Below are 16,359 nucleotides of genomic sequence, written 5' to 3'. Positions count from 1 at the left end.
GATCTTCCCACTTCAGCCTCCCAAGTAGCGAGGACCAGAGGACCACACCACCATGCCTGGCTAATTTTAAAATTTTGTAGAGATGGGGTTTTGCTACGATGCCCGGGCTTGTCTCGAACTCTTACACTTGTGTCATCTGCCCCCCTCAGCCTCCCAACGTGCTGCGATTACAGGCTCGAGCCACCGTGCCCAGCCTGAAATAAGCTTTTCTACTAAACACTCTTTTCCAAACCTAATTTATTCCAATGCCTCGCCCTCCCTTGAAATACTTTGAGATGTGATTTACATATTATATAATTCACCCATTTAAAGTGTGCAATTCAATGGTTTTCCAATATTACATTATTAATGTTTTTAAACTGTGGTAAAAATATAGATCATAAACTTTACATTAACCATTTTTACGTGGGCAATCAGTGGCATTAAATAACACAATGTTTTGTAACCACCTCCATTGTCTACTTCCAAATCTTTTTCATCACCCCAATCAGAAATTTTATAGCCATTAAGGAACAAATCCCCACACGTTCCTCCCCTGATAACCTCTAATCTACCTTCTGTCCTTTTGAATTTGCCTGTTCTAGATATGTCCTATAAATGGAACCATAGAATATTTGCCCTTTTGTGTCTGGCTTATTTCACTCAGCATTAATATTTTCAGGGTTTGTTCATGTTGTATCATGTATCAGAACTTCATTTTTTAAGGCTGTGTGGTGCTGTGATATATATGCACACTGGTTTTCATCTGTGGTTCCTGGTTCGTAACTCCCTTAGCCCTAGTTCCAGTCTTTAGTTATAATGTTGAGTGTGTTAGGTCTCAGGAAACAGAATCTCTCTCCTACCCTCCTTCCAGTTGCCTCAAGGCAGGACTCTAATCTTGCCCCACCTTTCTGACTGTGGGTCATAAGACACTCCCCAGAGAAAGCCCCACGCTATACTCTGGGGAAAAGACTACGGACATCATGAAGTTTCCACAAAAATCCAAGAAGACTGGGTTCCACAGGGACAGAAGCTCCTGCACTCAGGATGATTTCAGACCTTTCCCTATGTATCTCCCCATGTGGTTATTTATATCCTTTAAAATACCCTTCTTAAGGCTGGGCACAGTGGCTCACACCTGTAATCTCAGCACTTTGGGAGGTCAAGGTGGGTGGATCACAAGGTCATGAGATTGAGACCATCCTGGTCAACATGGTGAAACCCTGTCTCTACTAAAAATACAAAAATTAGCTGGGCATGATGGTGCGCACCTGTAGTCCCAGCTACTTGGGAGGCTGAGGCAAGAGAATCGCTTGAACGCGGGAGGCAGAGGTTGTAGTGAGCTGAGGTCACGCCACTGCATTCCAGCCTGGTAACAGAGCGAGACTCTGTCTCAAAAAAAAAAAAAAAATCCTTTTTAATAAACTCGTAAACATTAAGTGAGTGTTTCCCTAAGTTCTGTGAGCTGCTCTAGCAAATTAATGGAACCCAAAGAGTCTCAACCTGAAAGTCAGTCAGTCAGTAGTCTGGAGACCCAGACTTGTGACTGGTGTCTGGGGATGTGCGCAGCAGTCTTGGAGACTCAGCTCTCAATCTGTAGGATCCGCCACTATCACAAGTAGATGGTGTTAGAGTTGAACTGGAGGACACCTGGCTGGCGTCTGCTGCTCGGTGTGTGGGAGAAGAGTCACGCCTCTGCTTACAGAAGCCTTCTGTGCTGACGATTGTGGCTGTGGTGTGAGTGGAGGAAAAACATGGTTTGACAGAGCTTTTCCCCACACAGGATGAATAATATTTCAATGCATGTGTGTACCACACTTTGCTTATCCTTTCAACTTCTGACAGACATCTGGGCTATTGCCACCATTTGCTAGTGGCATCCTTTTGAGAGCCAGATAGAGCAAGGTGTATATCTCACAGATAATCTGTGTGTGATTCTTAGGGCTGGATCTAGAGGCTTCACTAGGAGTCTAAGGTGCAAAAAGGACTAAGAGCTAAGAAACACTCATCTAGTGTAACCTGGATTTAATTGATGGGGGAAAAGTTCTGGGTGATTGGCTCATTGCTCAGGGGCCAGTGCTGAGTAGTAACAAAAGCAGGAAGAGACTCAAACAACTAAGACCTCTAGATCAGGGCTTTGTGGACCACAGAAGAATGTATCTGTAAGCACTGATGCTTTGTGACTTGTGACCTACGGATGTAGGATGACAGCTCATCCGCTTACACTACTTGACTTTCTTGGCTACATAAACTAACACAAATCATCCAAAAATAAAAAGCCTGAAATCCAACAATGCAGATGAAAAAACCTGGCTAGGAGTTCTAATATATCTTATATGCGGTGATTTAATTTGTATGACCATTTTTCCTTGTATTAGTGAGAAAGTACACATGGGATTTAACATATAATAACTAATATGTACGGGTTTAGTGATCAATTACAATTTCTTGGCTGGGTACAACAGCTCACATCTATAATCCCAGCACTTGGGGAGGCTGAGGCAAAAGGACTTCTTGAGTTGAGTTCTGAGACCAGCCTGGGCAACATAGCAAGACCCCATCTATATAAGAAAAATTTTAAATTTTTTTTAGATGGAGTCTCACTCTGTATTCTGGGCTGGAGTGGAGGTTCCACTCACTGCAACCTCTGCCTCCTGGGTTCAAGTGATTCTCCTCCCTCAGCCTCCCGAGTAGCTGAGGTTACAGGCTCGTGCCAGCACGCCCAGCTAATTTTTTGTATTTTTAGTAGAGATGGGGTTTCACCATGTTGGCCAGGCTGGTCTTGAACTCCTGACCTCATGATTCACCTGCCTCAGGCTCCCAAAGTGCTGGGATTACAAGCGTAAGCCACCATGTTTGGCCTAAGAAATTTTAAAAGGTACTGGGTGTGGTGGTGTGTGCCTGTGCTCTCAGCTACGTGGGAGGCTGAGACAGGAGGACCACTTGAGCCTGGGAGCCATTATCAAGCCACTGCACTCTGGCCTGGAAACCACAGCAAAACCATGTCTCAAAACAAAACAAAACAAAAATCCCCTCAAGTGGGGTTGTTTCTCAGCCTTCCAAGAACTTAACAGACCAACAGAATGACTTACTGACTTATCCCAAATGTCTAGAATTACTATATTTTCTCTCATATTTTTCCTTTAATTTTAAAGGAAGACAAAAACCTAAACACAGAGCTTCTGCCCTTATCCTATTCTCTAAACCACTAAGCATGAAATCCAGTTTATTACTCTGCCAAGAATATGCATATATGTTAATTTCAAAGACAAGTAAACCAAGCAACAAAAAGCATCACCTATGATGAAACAGGAGGGGCACTGTTTTCTGAGGAAACGTTATAACAAGAGCAATGAGTTGTCAGTAGATATGGTCTAATAGCCATAACTCAGAGTTATTGAACAAATAATCTTTTTCTGCCAAAAGAACAGCAACAACAAAAATACTAGGAATTATGTGAAATAAAACCAGGCCAGATACCAAATAGAGAAATTTATTTAATGTGTTTTATTTCTTACCTTTTCCATATACTGTGAGCAGTTTGATTCTTGTAATAAATTTGAAGCTTCTTGTTTGTAATACTCTCCTGTTTCAGTCAGAAAGGGAGACTCAAAGATTTCCTGATAAAACTGAATAAATCAATTACATCATATTAGAAGAAATTAGAACAAGCAGTTTAAGAAATTAAGTCTGATTATTTATGTTTGTAAAGGAGGCTGTTTACCTTTAAGGGGAATTTTTTCTTATACTGTTCAACATGAACAAAGGAGTTAATAACCCCATGGATTACTTTCTGGTTTGGGTCTTCTCCACCACGATCACTAAAACAAGGTACAACACAAAATATTCTTGAGAATACAAATATCTATGGAAATATGCCAAAGTATGCTAAAACATGGTTCCTTATTCCATTGGTCTAATCAAAATGTAAAGAACTATAAAAAGGTACATGCATGAATCTTAACGATTTTTTTCACATCACAGCTGAGTTAATATTTGTGATAGTTAATGTTTACATTAGATGTCATTCAAGAAATAAAAGGAAAACTGGTTGTAAAGTTCAAGACACTATGTCAATACTAAGATGACACTTCTTTAATTTTAACAAACTAGATACGAGCCCATCAATTCAAAACTTTAATGCTGGTGTGATTAAGAATACCTGAATTTCATTCACTACAAACTATAAAGTCTTAATCATATTAAGACATGTAGGTGAATGTTAGCTTTTCCAATTACAGGAATATGAAATAGAACCACGCATTGTGGCTTGTGCCTGCAATCCCAACATTTTGGGAGGCCAAGGTGGGAGAATCCCTTGAGTCCTGCCTGAGTTTGAGAGCAGCCTGGGCAACATAGTGAGAGCAGCCTGGGCAACATACAAAAAAAAAAATTTTTTCTGTGCATGGTGGCACATGCCTGTGGTCCCAGCTACTTTGGAGGCTGAGTTAGGAGGATCGCTTGAGCCCAGGAGGGGTCAAGGCTGCAGTGTGCCATGATTGCACCACTGCACTTCAGCTTGGGTGACAGAGAAAGACCCTGTCTCAAAAATTTTTTAAAAAAGAAAAATGAAATGAAATAGACAAAATAGTTTGTTTAAGGCCACAGTAAAATAATCTAGCTCTAAATTGGGATTTTTTTGACTCTAGTACCAATTCTTCAGTCAAATCATTAGGGTTTACCTCACTACACGCAATCTTCCTACTTTAAAATAATTTCTTCTTTGCATTAATAATATCACAAAGAGAGCAACAGAAAACATATTCCCTAGTAAGAGCTTCTTGCTCTTTATATAGGATGTAAGACTTTTCCGTAATTTAAGAAAAGCATTGAGGAAAAGCATCCAGGCAATTACCTTTACATACTAGAGTCCCTCCCAGCCTCTGAAGCCCTCTAATCCTCTTCGATTCTTCCTTTAATTATTTGGATATTCTGGGAAACGTTTTTCGTACATGAATTAATATGGCTGCAGTAATTCGGTCAGTCATAGAGAATCCTGATATCACTAATTCGTTCACATAAGGTCACACATGTGAGCTCATTTCCTTGGCTTGGGTTACATGTGTGACCTTATATGGTGGGCTTAGTTCTTTCTTAAGCCCACATTCAATTTGGTGAAATAATGGTCTGACCTGTTATCTTGTTCTGCTTGTGGTGGAAGAACAGATACTTTGGAGGACACAATGAAAAGACTCTAAGTGCACACGACATGACCCCAAGCAAACATCGGCATATGTGCGCAACAGACACAAGAGTGGTGTTGGTGGAAAAACTGGAAAGAACCTAATATACGCCACTAGGAGAAGAGTTTAACAAAGTGAGGTAGGCCTCACTAGTTTAAGTCTGAGTTCATCCTGGTAAAGTTTAAAAAGCTAACTGGTCACCTGAGGATGACAGCAAACCAACTCATTATCTTAAAAACTGGGTTACTGGCTGGGCATGGTGGCTCATACCGGTAATCCCAGCACTTTGGGAGGCCGAGGTGGGCAGATCACTTGAGGTCAGGAATTTGAGACCAGCCTGGTCAATATGGTGAGACCCCTATAGCTACTAAAAATACAAAAGTTAGCCGGGCATGGTGGCAGGCGCCCGTAATCCCAGCTACTCGGGAGGCTCAGGCAGAGAACTGCTTGAACCCAGGAGGTGGAAACTGCAGTGAGCTAACATCACGCCACTGCACTCCAGCCTGGGTGACAAAAGAGAAACTCTGTCTCAAACAAATGTAAAAATAAAAAATAAAACCAAAGTTAGTTCTTTAGGGGAAATCAAACCCAACAAAATACGAACACCTCTAATAAAAGTGATCAAAAAAGGAAAATGTGAATAAGCAATATTATGAATGAAGACATTATTCCAGGTGAACATAAAAACAACGTACTAACCAAATGATTATGATCAAAGTTATCACCAATGAGAAGTCATGTTGACACCATCTATTCCTTGATATAATCTGGTAAGAGGGGCACATTACCTTCTGGTATTTTTCCAAAAACCCATAGCCTCAGTCTAATCATAAGAAAACATCAGGGAAAAAAAAATGGAGGGACATTCTATAAATACTTGATCACTACTCTTTAAAATTTTTATGGTCATATATCAAAAGGAAAGACTCCACGGAATACAGACATGACAGCTAAATGTGATTTTGTGATCTGGACCGAATGAGAACATCAGTGTTAAGGTAAATGCATATGAGCTGTAGTTTAGTTAATAATGTTATACCCATGCACATGTACCCCAGAACCTAAAGTGCAATAAAACATACATATATAAAATAATAATAATGTTATACCCATTTTCATAAATATACTATCTATTGTAACATTAGGGGAACCTAGGTGCAGGTTACACAAAACCGCTTTCTAACTCTTCCATGAATCTAAAATTACTTCAAATAAAGTTGTTTTTTTTTTTTTTTTAAAGAGAATACTGTTACACAACTACTTCCCAATGATTTTGCACAAAAAAAAAAAAAAAATCACAACTGATTTAAGAAGAAATACAAGTTTGACCAGTCTTAAAAGCTGACATAACTGAGCCATTGTTAAAAATCTTCTTAAACAAACAAATCATCTTACAAAGAAACCCCGGCACCAACGGTTTTTCAGTTTTACTAAACATTTAAGAAGCTGATAATCCCAACTGTATACAAACTTTTCTTTTCAAAAGAAAAAGAGGGGAATACCCATGAATTCATTCTACAAGGCTAAGCTGTATACCAAACACAAAGATATTACAAGACAGAATAATCACAGGCCCATTCCACTCATGGGGACAGATGCAAAATTCCAAATAATGCATCAGCAAATCAAATGCTATAAAAACTGTTATGAACAAGGATCAACCTACCCTTTATCCTAGTTATACAAGAATAGTTTAATATTAGAAAATCCAAAAACAGGCCAGGCACGGTGGCTCATGCCTGTAATCCCAACACTTTGGGAGGCCGAGGAGGGTGGACCACCTGAGGAGTTCAAGGCCAGCCTGGTTAATATCTCGAAACCATGTCTCTACTAAAAAATACAAAAATTAGGCCAGACATGGTGGCTCATGCTTGTAATCCCAGCACTTTGGGAGGCCGAGATCAGTGGATCACCTGAGGTTGGGAGTTCAAGACCAGCCTGACTAACATGGTGAAACCCTGTCTCTATTAAAAAAAAATACAAAAATTAGCTGCGCGTGGTGGCAGGTGCCTGTAATCCCAGCTACTCAGGAGGCTGAGGCAGGAGAATCGCTTGAACCCAGGAGGAAGCAGAGACTGCAGTAAGCCAAGATCACACCACTGCACACCATCCTGGGCAACAGAGCCAGACTGTCTCCAAAAAAAGAAAAAGAAAAAAAATCCATAGAAGTAACTCATCACATTAAGAGAGTGATAAAAAAAAAAAAAAAAAAAAAGCAACAACCATATACTTCACTCAATAGAAGAAGAAACATCATTTTTATCAAATTCATCACCAATTCCTGCTAATCTCATTATTCTGATCATGAGTATTAAAAGACTAGAGGAAGCATTATATTAAATGAGGAAATGTTAGGTACACAATCTTTAAAGTCAGAAATGAGACAAAGATCCTCATTATCCATCGCCTCTCTTTGGAGGTCCTAGCCAACGCAGTAAAGCTAAGGATAACAAATATGCACATACACACACACACAGACACACACACACAAACACACACATGGGCAGGAAACAAAACTTTCAACTTACAATAGCTTACACAGAAAATCCAAAAGCAAGCACGAATTATTAGAAATAATAAAATATGTCCAGGCACAATGGCTCAATCCTGTAATCCCAATACTTTGGGAGGCTGAGGTGGGTGGATCACCTGGCCAACATGGTGAAACCCATCTCTACTAAAAATACAAAAATAAACCGGGTGTGGTGTTGCAAGCCTGTATTCCCAGCTACTTGGGAGGCTGATGCAGGAGAATCGATTGAACCCGGGAGACAGACGTTGTGGTAAGCCAAGATTCCGCCACTGCACTCCATCCTGGGCAACACAGCAAGACTCTGTCTCAAAAAAAAAGGGGATAAGGCCGGGCATGGTGGCTCACGCCTGTAATCCCAACACTTTTGGAGGCTGAAGAAGGCGGATCACTTGAGGTAGGAGTTCGAGACCAATCTTGCCAACATGGTTAAACCCGGTCTCTACCAAAAATACAAAAGTTAGCAAAGCATGGTGGCACTCAGCTACTCAGGAGGCTGAGGCAGGAGAATCGCTTGAACCCGAAAGGCGGAAGCTGCAGTGAGCTGAGATCGTGCCACTGCATTCCAGCCTGTGAGACAGAGCAAGACTCGGTCTCAAAAAAAAAAAAAAAAAAAAAAAGGACAGGCATAATGAATTCAGAATCAGATCAGTCCAGATGTGAATCCCTAGAATTATTACTAGATGGAGGCTGGGGTGAAATGATCTGAGTCAGACCACTGCCACTGACTTTTGCATGTCAAGATGTCATGGAAGTAAAATGGTGACAGTAATGGTATCAGCCTTCTAGTGTTGTGAGGATTAAATGGGAAGATGCATGCAAAATTTTTAGCATGCATCTTTTTAGTATGTAGTTCCTGTGTTTAATTTCTATTATTATTAATATGCCTTAGTTTCCTTAACTGTAACATGCAAAACTCTACCTGAGAGAGCTGTCATGAAGAATAAGGGAGATCTTAGTAAAGCACATGAAACAATGCTTTAATAGAAGCTGATGATTAACAACAAAATAAGACAAGCACACCAGATAATCTACCTTTTCCAGAATTAATATCCTACAGTTGTATTATTTTTCTTACACAGTATCTTTCATTTTTCATCACACTCATTTTTAGCAAACTAACGATCACACTTAAAAATATTTACTAGGTTGAGACAAAACTATATTTGAAAAGATATTTCACCAAAGTACATTTAGAAAGTGTAACAATATTGTCACTATACTTTTAAAGTAAAACACTTGAATTCCAAGTAAAAAAAAGAGTATATTTTAGCAGAAGAAATGATATTAGAACTTAAAAGCTTTGTTGGGAGTGTTCTTTTAGTTCATAGTTTTGTAAAGAAAAGAGGAAGAAAAACAATGGTTACACCCAACTGCTTCACTATTGCCTTTCCCCTCCAGCTCTCTCTCTCTGAAAACAATGGAATCATTAAAACCGTCACTGACAATTTTTAAAAATCAAGTTACTAGTTGCTACCACCTACTTTCTATTTGGCATTAAAAATGTAAAAATATCCTCTTATCCTCTTATGCGAGGCATGGGGGTGGGCGTGTATGTTTAATCTCTTACTTCCTACCAGGAGTCTCATGCTAAGTACCATGGCTTTGACAAAGTATTCCTCATATTTAAAAAGTCCATCTTTGGGTCTTCTTGAAGAACACAGATGTAGGTGGAGTGGCCATTATTACACCACAATTCATTGGTCTAGATAATTCCTATAACATCAGTTCCAGTAACCTGGAATTAATTAGATGTATATTTGTGTGACTAACAGAGCGTTTTGGAGAGTCTTTGAGCCAGAGCTGATCCAAGGACATTCTATTGTGGACTCTGCAGGAAAGTGTTCTTTGTACCAAATTGTATTCACACAGCACTAGGGTAAAAGCATCAACCACTGTGAGCCACCGGGAGAGAGGGAACCTGTTTTCCCACAAACCTATCTCACAAAATTATCCACATTATTGATTATAACACTGAGGCTAAGAGGTAACTAACTAGAAGAATCTGTTTTCTTGAATAGGTAGTCCTCACTGGGATTTGAACAAATAATATATACAAGCAACGCAGGGCACTGCCTAGAAAGTCTAAGAGTTTCAGCTCTGAAAAGCAATGAGTCGCTTCTCTAAGGTACTTATTTATTTACTAAGCATATTAGAGTATAAGAAAAGACCAGAGCTCCCCCAACAACAACAAAAAAAAAAAAAAAAGAAGAAGAAGAAAAGAAAACAGCTTAAAAATGCTGGCATTTAGAAGTAAAATAAGGCTCATTACTGTAAACCAGCCCCAAGGCCAGTCACCAGCTATGCAGCCGGACGCTACTTTAAAACCATATCAAACAACAAAATAAAATTCACTCAGCAAGACAAATGTCAGCACTTACTTTTTGATTTCTCGAAGCAGCATTCGGATAAGGATGGCCTGAAGTGGTTCAACCATCAATTTCCTCCACATATCCAATGCTAGCTGCCAGGAAAAACAAAAATCATTAAGACTGAATTACTTAGCGTATATTTTTAACAGTTGTTCAAGAATTTTTTTTCAAGTAAAAATACTCATCAAAAAAAGTATTTATACTAATAGTTCAAAATTCAAATAAAACCTAAACAAAAATTTTAAAATTCAAAGAAAATACATTTCTTATTTGAAATATCAATGACCATTCTACTAGCCTTGTCAACATTAGTAAGGTTTCATTATTAGTTGAAAATCTTATACAAATAATTGATTATTATAAAACATTAATTTAGGCCAGGGGTGGTGGCTCATGCCTGTAATCCCAAAACTTTAGGAGGCTGAGGCACGCGAATCACAAGGTCAGGAGTTCCAGACCAGCCTGGCCAACATGGTGAAACCACGTCTCTACCAAAAATTCAAAAAATTAGCTGGGTGTGGTGGCACGCGCCTGTAGTCCCAGCTACTCGGGAGGCTGAGAGAGTTTCTTGAACTCGGGAGGTGGAGGTTGCATGCAATGAGCCGAGATCATGCCACTGCATGCCAGCCTGGGCAACAGAGCAAGAATCTGTCTCAAAAAAAAAAAAAAAAAAAAAATTTAGCTGGGTGTGGTGGCACACGCCTGTAATCCCAGCTACTCATGAGGCTGAGGCAGGAAAATTGCTTGAACCCGGGAGGTGGAGGCTGCAGTGACCCGAGATCGAGCCACTGCACTCCAGCCAGGCAACAGAGTGAGACTCCGTCTCAAAAACAACAACAAAATCCTTAATTTGATTGTTAAATGCTCAACACTACAAATGGGCTATAGATACCCAACCATAACAGAAACAAAGGATTTATGTTAATCATGTGATCTGGCTGTATACTGTTTTAATTATGAAAAATTTCACAATAACATAAAACAGCAAGTTGGTTAAAAGAGTAATAAAACACCCCTGTATTCACCACTCAGTTTAAGAAATACAACTTCACCGGGCATGGTGGCTCACGACTGTAATCCCAGCACTTTGGGAGGCTGAGGGGGGTGGATCACAAGGTCAGGAGTTCCAGACCAGCCTGGCCAACATGGTGAAACCTTGTCTCTAACAAAAATACAAAAATTAGCCAGGTGTGGTGGCACGCGCCTGTAATCCCAGCTACTCAGGAGGCAGAGGCAGGAGAATCGCTTGAACCCAGGGGGCAGAGGTTGCAGTGAGCTGAGATCATGTCACTGCACTCCAGTCTGGGCGACAGAGGGAGACTCTGTCTCAAAAAAAAGAAAGAAAAAGAAAAAAGAAATACAACTTCACCATTACCATTGTCCCGGCTATCCTCCTCCTTTCCCCTCAGGTTATTACAATCTAGAATTTTGTGAAACCCCTCCAAATGGAAATATACAGCCATAGTTCAATCGCTGGCACTGCCATACAGCATCCTATTGTATAAATACACCGTGACTTATTTTTCCACTCTGCTGCTGGTGACTGCTGATGTGTTTGTGATTCCTATTTCCTGCTACTGGAAACAATGCTGTGATTCCTGTATGTATCACCTGGCCCACACAAGTAAGAGATTCTCTGATATACACCTACAAGTTGAGATTCTGGACTGAACAATCAAGTGCTCATCCAGCTTTACTAAATCAAGTCAAATAATTTTCTAATTTATACTTGCATGGCCAAGGACAAGATTTCCCATTAGGCCCCATCCTTGACAACAAGTGGTACTGCCAGACTTTGGTCAAACTTTGCCAATCTGCTGGGCATAAAATGGTGTCTCCTTGTGATTTTAACTCTCATTTTACTAAATGAAGCTGGGGATTCTTTAACGTTTATTGTCCATTTTGGTTTCTTCCCTGAGAAACGCCTATTCCTAATTTTGCCCATCAGTCTGTTAAAGCTTGTCCCTGTTCTTAATAAAAGCTGGATTTTCTTTTTTTCTTTTTTTGAGACGGAGTTTTGCTCGTTGCCCAAGCCGGTATGCAATGCTGCAATCCTGGCTCACCGCAACCTCCCTCTCCCAGGTTGGAAGTGATTCTCCTGCCTCAGCCTACAGAGTAGGGGGGATTACAGGCACACACCACTAGGCCCAGGTAATTTTTTTATATTTTTAGTAGAAAGGGGGTTTCACCACGTTAGCCAGGCTGGTCTTGAACTCCTGATCTCAGATGATCCATCCGCCTGGGAATACCAAAGTGCTAGGATGATAGGCATGAAAGAGCTGGAGTATTAAAAATATATACTGTGGAAATTAATTCCTTGAAAGTTTCACAGTCTGTCCCAGTAAATCAGCTGCTCAGTTTCTTTTACAGTGTTTTGGTAAAAACGTGCTAGAGTTTAATACACTCAAATTTACCAATCTTTTCCTTTATCACGGGTATGTTTTGTTTTTTAAGAGATCCTTCTAACAGGCATGTGTGTGCTCCTACTCTGCCTTCCAAGTTTTTAAGCTTTGCGGTTCACGTTCAGGCCTTTAAACTTCAAATATATTTTCCCCGCATAGAGTATAAATTATTCCAGTACTGAAAACAGATTTTTTCTGTTTGTTCTCTGTTTCTACCTTAACTGCATTCAGATGGGCTGCGGCTATCCATCTATTGTTTTCCTAGGGTAATTTTATTCGCATCCATTGGTGACTAAGCATCTGTCTTCCCACAAGGAACACTGTTCAAAGTCTTGCCTTTCTTTCTTCTTAAATAGTATGAATGGGGGTTGGGGAGGCAACACATGAAAACCTGGTATTTTACACATGTGGTGGAAGGGCAAACTGGTAAAGCCCTTCTGAAAGGCAATGGGATAGAGCTGTCAAACTTCAGGATGTGCTTCGACAGAGGTTCTACTCCCCAACACCCACTCTATGAAACATTCTGCTCCTGTACCAAGAGATACACATATAAATAGAACTCTGTGAGTGTTAAGATTTTTCTCACCTTCTCTTCCCAGTTCTTCCCGCAGTCGGGAAAAGCTGGGTTGAGAGGGTGAAAAAAAAAAACAGATTTTTCTCTACTTTGTTCACTGTTATATTCAACATACTCAATACAAAGGGGTTCAAAAATACTTAATGAATGGGCCAGGTGCAGTGGCTCATGCCTATAATCCCAGTACTTTGGGAGGCTGAGGTGGGCGGATCACGAGGTCAGGAGTTCAAGACCAGCCTGGCCAATATGGTGAAACCCTATCTCTACTCGAAATATAAAAATTAGCCGGGCATGGTGGCAGGCGCCTGTAATCCCAACTACTCAGGAGGCTGAAGCAGAGAGCTGCCTGAACCCGGGAGGCGGAGGTTACAGTGAGCCAAGATCATGCCACTGCACTCCAGCCTGGGTGACAGAAAAAGACTCTGTCTTTTAAAAAAAAAAAAAAAAAACTTTAATGAATGAATAAATGAATAGTGGTGTTCACTGCAGTTTTGTAATATCAAAAAATTAACCAAAACCTAAAATGCAATAAAATAAATAAATGGGGAAAAAAAAAAAAGAATATATTCCTAGAAAAAAAAAATTAAAAATTAAGACAATAGTTTAAAAAATTATGCTGTATCTACAGAGAATATTAAGCTTTCACAAAAAACAAACTTACATAAAAAGACAGACATTAATAACAAAAAGGCAAGAAATATAGAACTTTATATGTGCCATTATATCGCAGTTTGAAAAATAAAATCAAAACTGCTCTCTGTGTGTGTGTGTGTGTGTGTGTGTGTGTGTGTACGCATATTTGTAAATACACAGGTAAAGTTCAGAAAAGATACAAACCAAATTGTTTTCAGTGATTTCCTCCGGGAAGAGAGGTGTGCTTGACAGTGCTGGTGATAAGGGAAAATTCTACGTAAATCACTCACTTATAACCCTACTAACTGAAGCAACTACCATAAACATTTTGGTATTTCTCATTGATCTTTTTTTCTACATCATCTTTTCCGTACAATTTTATTTGTATTCAACGTATACCTATAATTTTGTGTCTAAATTTTATCATGAACCATTTCCCCTTTGCTGAAGTTTGTATGAACAATTTTCTGCTTTAATTTATCCATTTGCCTACCTTTATAACAGAATCATATCATATAGGATAAATACTTCTCCCATGCTTTTTACTGTTCAATGTTGGATGCTAGGCACCCTCTTAACAATGACTGCAAAGAATACTTTTAAACATTAAACTCTTTTCTCATATTTATTATTTTCCAAGTATGGATCACTAGACTTAGGACTTGGGATTACTTGGTCAAAATGTATTAAATATTTTAAGTTGTATTAAAAGAAAGACTCATCAATTTCTTTCAGAAAGGATTACAGTAACTTAAATGTCTACTAATGCTGCTTCTTAGCCATTTATTTCCTTCATTAATACAAATCACAATTTAACATTAATTTCCTATTTGGCATCTGCTTCCCTTACATGAGTCTACAAGCTTTTGTGTGCAGAGACTTTCTGTCTGTTCACCATTCTGTCCCCAATACCTGGCTATTCAATAAAGATAAATGAATAAACTTGTACAATAATATTTCTTTCCCAATCAGTACAATTACCTGTATTTTAATTTGCACTGTACAAGAACTTTATCGAATTGACCGAACTGCCCATTTGTTTACTCTGAATTTAATACTTTTAAAGTTACAATAAATTTGTTATATCCATAAATTTGTTTCTGCTCTTCTAGCCTGTCTTAAGTTCTTGTCGTCTGTACTTTTCAACTACAGGGCTGTCAACACTTTATAATTTTTGAGTTTTTTCACAATGCAGAACCATTAACCCTATCATTCACCCAACATAAATTTAATTATTAAAAGAGTAACTGTCATATCTTTTTCTTTTATTTATTTATTTATTTTAAAGACAGGGTTTCACCATGTTGGTCAGGCTGGTCTTGAACTCCTGACCTCAGGTGATCCGCCCGCCCTGGCCTCCAAAGTGCTTGGATTACAGATGTGAGCCACCGCGCCTGGCCTGTCATATCTTTTTCATTCCTCTTATCTATCTGAGGATTCTTAGGACATCACTGTAGCATTTTATTTAGGATATTTTAAATCTTGACTATTTTAAGCTAGCCAAATCAGTGTCCTTAAAAATGCTGCTGAATCAAATTACCTCAATGTACAAAAACACACTTATGTTTGCCGGTCATTTAAAGAACATCCTACCTCTCCTATTTCCATAAGTGGTTCATTCATATCTACACCACCATAGCCATACTGAAGGTCCGCTTCTGTTAATTTATTCTTTTTAATAAACTGGGTGTTGAGATACCTGGAAAATAAATGTAATATCATTGGATATTAAGTTAAAGTCAGTAGGAACGCAAATAACTTGCAACTTCGGAAGAATATTTTTAAGGTTACACATCAGTCATGGAATAGCCTAGAATAAATCCAAAGGAAATGATGCAGAGATTAGAAATATAATAAAAATTAAAATTATCAGCCCACCTTTCTCTGCAAGGTCTTATAAATACCCTTCTAACCCAATAGCTCTTATCCAAGTTTCAGAATTTCTACAATCTCGCTTGCTACTTCCCAGGCCCTTCTTGGGAAAGTCAAGATAAAGTCCACTTTCCAAAAATTAAACAGAGAATGGTTAAAAGATCAAAGTCAAGTTAGGTTTCTAATTTACATTCTAATCACCAGGAAGAAATGCAATTTTTCATTTTTAAAAAAGATCACAATCAGTAGGTAAGAAAATGGAACAGACTGTTACAGATAGTAAGTATGGACAAGACTGACAGATATAAGAACACTTTGTCTACCAGAGGAAAATGGATTATAATGAAAATGTTTAATATATTCCAAGACTAAGGAATGTGTGATGAACTCTAAGAATAACTGAGATGAATACAGAATTCTAAAATAAAACCGATCATGGAGAAAGGACTCGTAGTAATGTTCAACTGTGTACTTTTTAGGATCCTAGATTTTGTAATAATGCTTTTAATGATCAACACCTGAAACTATTCATTTGAGAGGTTCCACTAGTGTAGACAGCTACTGACAATACAAGTATTTTAGGTAACAACCCATGAAATCTACATATGAATACATACTCCTTTCAAGGCTCACTATAGCAAAATGAAGGTCCACTCAGCATTTACAGACAAATTAAAAGCAAAGACAACCAAAACAATTTTGGTAAACAATTAAACACATAATTCCTGGCCAGGTGTGGTGGCTCAAGCCTATAATCCCAGTGCTTTGGGAGGTAGAAGCAGGAGGATCACTTGAGGCCAGCAGGTGGAGACCA

The 16,359-nt window shown here is 39.0% G+C and overlaps 1 protein-coding gene across 4 annotated transcripts in view; it reads right to left on the bottom strand.

Annotated features, from left to right (window-relative positions):
* CUL2 (cullin 2) overlaps positions 1 to 16,359 on the bottom strand; it is an 82,330-nt gene that overhangs the window by 31,154 nt on the left and 34,817 nt on the right. For all 4 annotated transcript variants that reach the window (XM_032259663.1, XM_032259660.1, XM_032259661.1 and 1 more), the window contains exons 5-8: positions 15,267 to 15,372; positions 10,074 to 10,156; positions 3,704 to 3,800; positions 3,498 to 3,608 (exon numbers count right to left, since the gene is read on the bottom strand). In XM_032259663.1, the coding sequence (XP_032115554.1) occupies positions 3,498 to 3,608; positions 3,704 to 3,800; positions 10,074 to 10,156; positions 15,267 to 15,372 (397 nt within the window). The remainder of the gene's footprint in view (positions 1 to 3,497; positions 3,609 to 3,703; positions 3,801 to 10,073; positions 10,157 to 15,266; positions 15,373 to 16,359) is intronic.

Source organism: Sapajus apella, unplaced genomic scaffold, assembly GCF_009761245.1.
Source record: "Sapajus apella isolate SASKATOON/1434 unplaced genomic scaffold, GSC_monkey_1.0 scaffold111, whole genome shotgun sequence".
NCBI classification, from domain to species: domain Eukaryota; kingdom Metazoa; phylum Chordata; class Mammalia; order Primates; family Cebidae; genus Sapajus; species Sapajus apella.
Note: the sequence above shows the minus strand (reverse complement) of the source record. Positions and strands in the feature narration are given on the sequence as shown.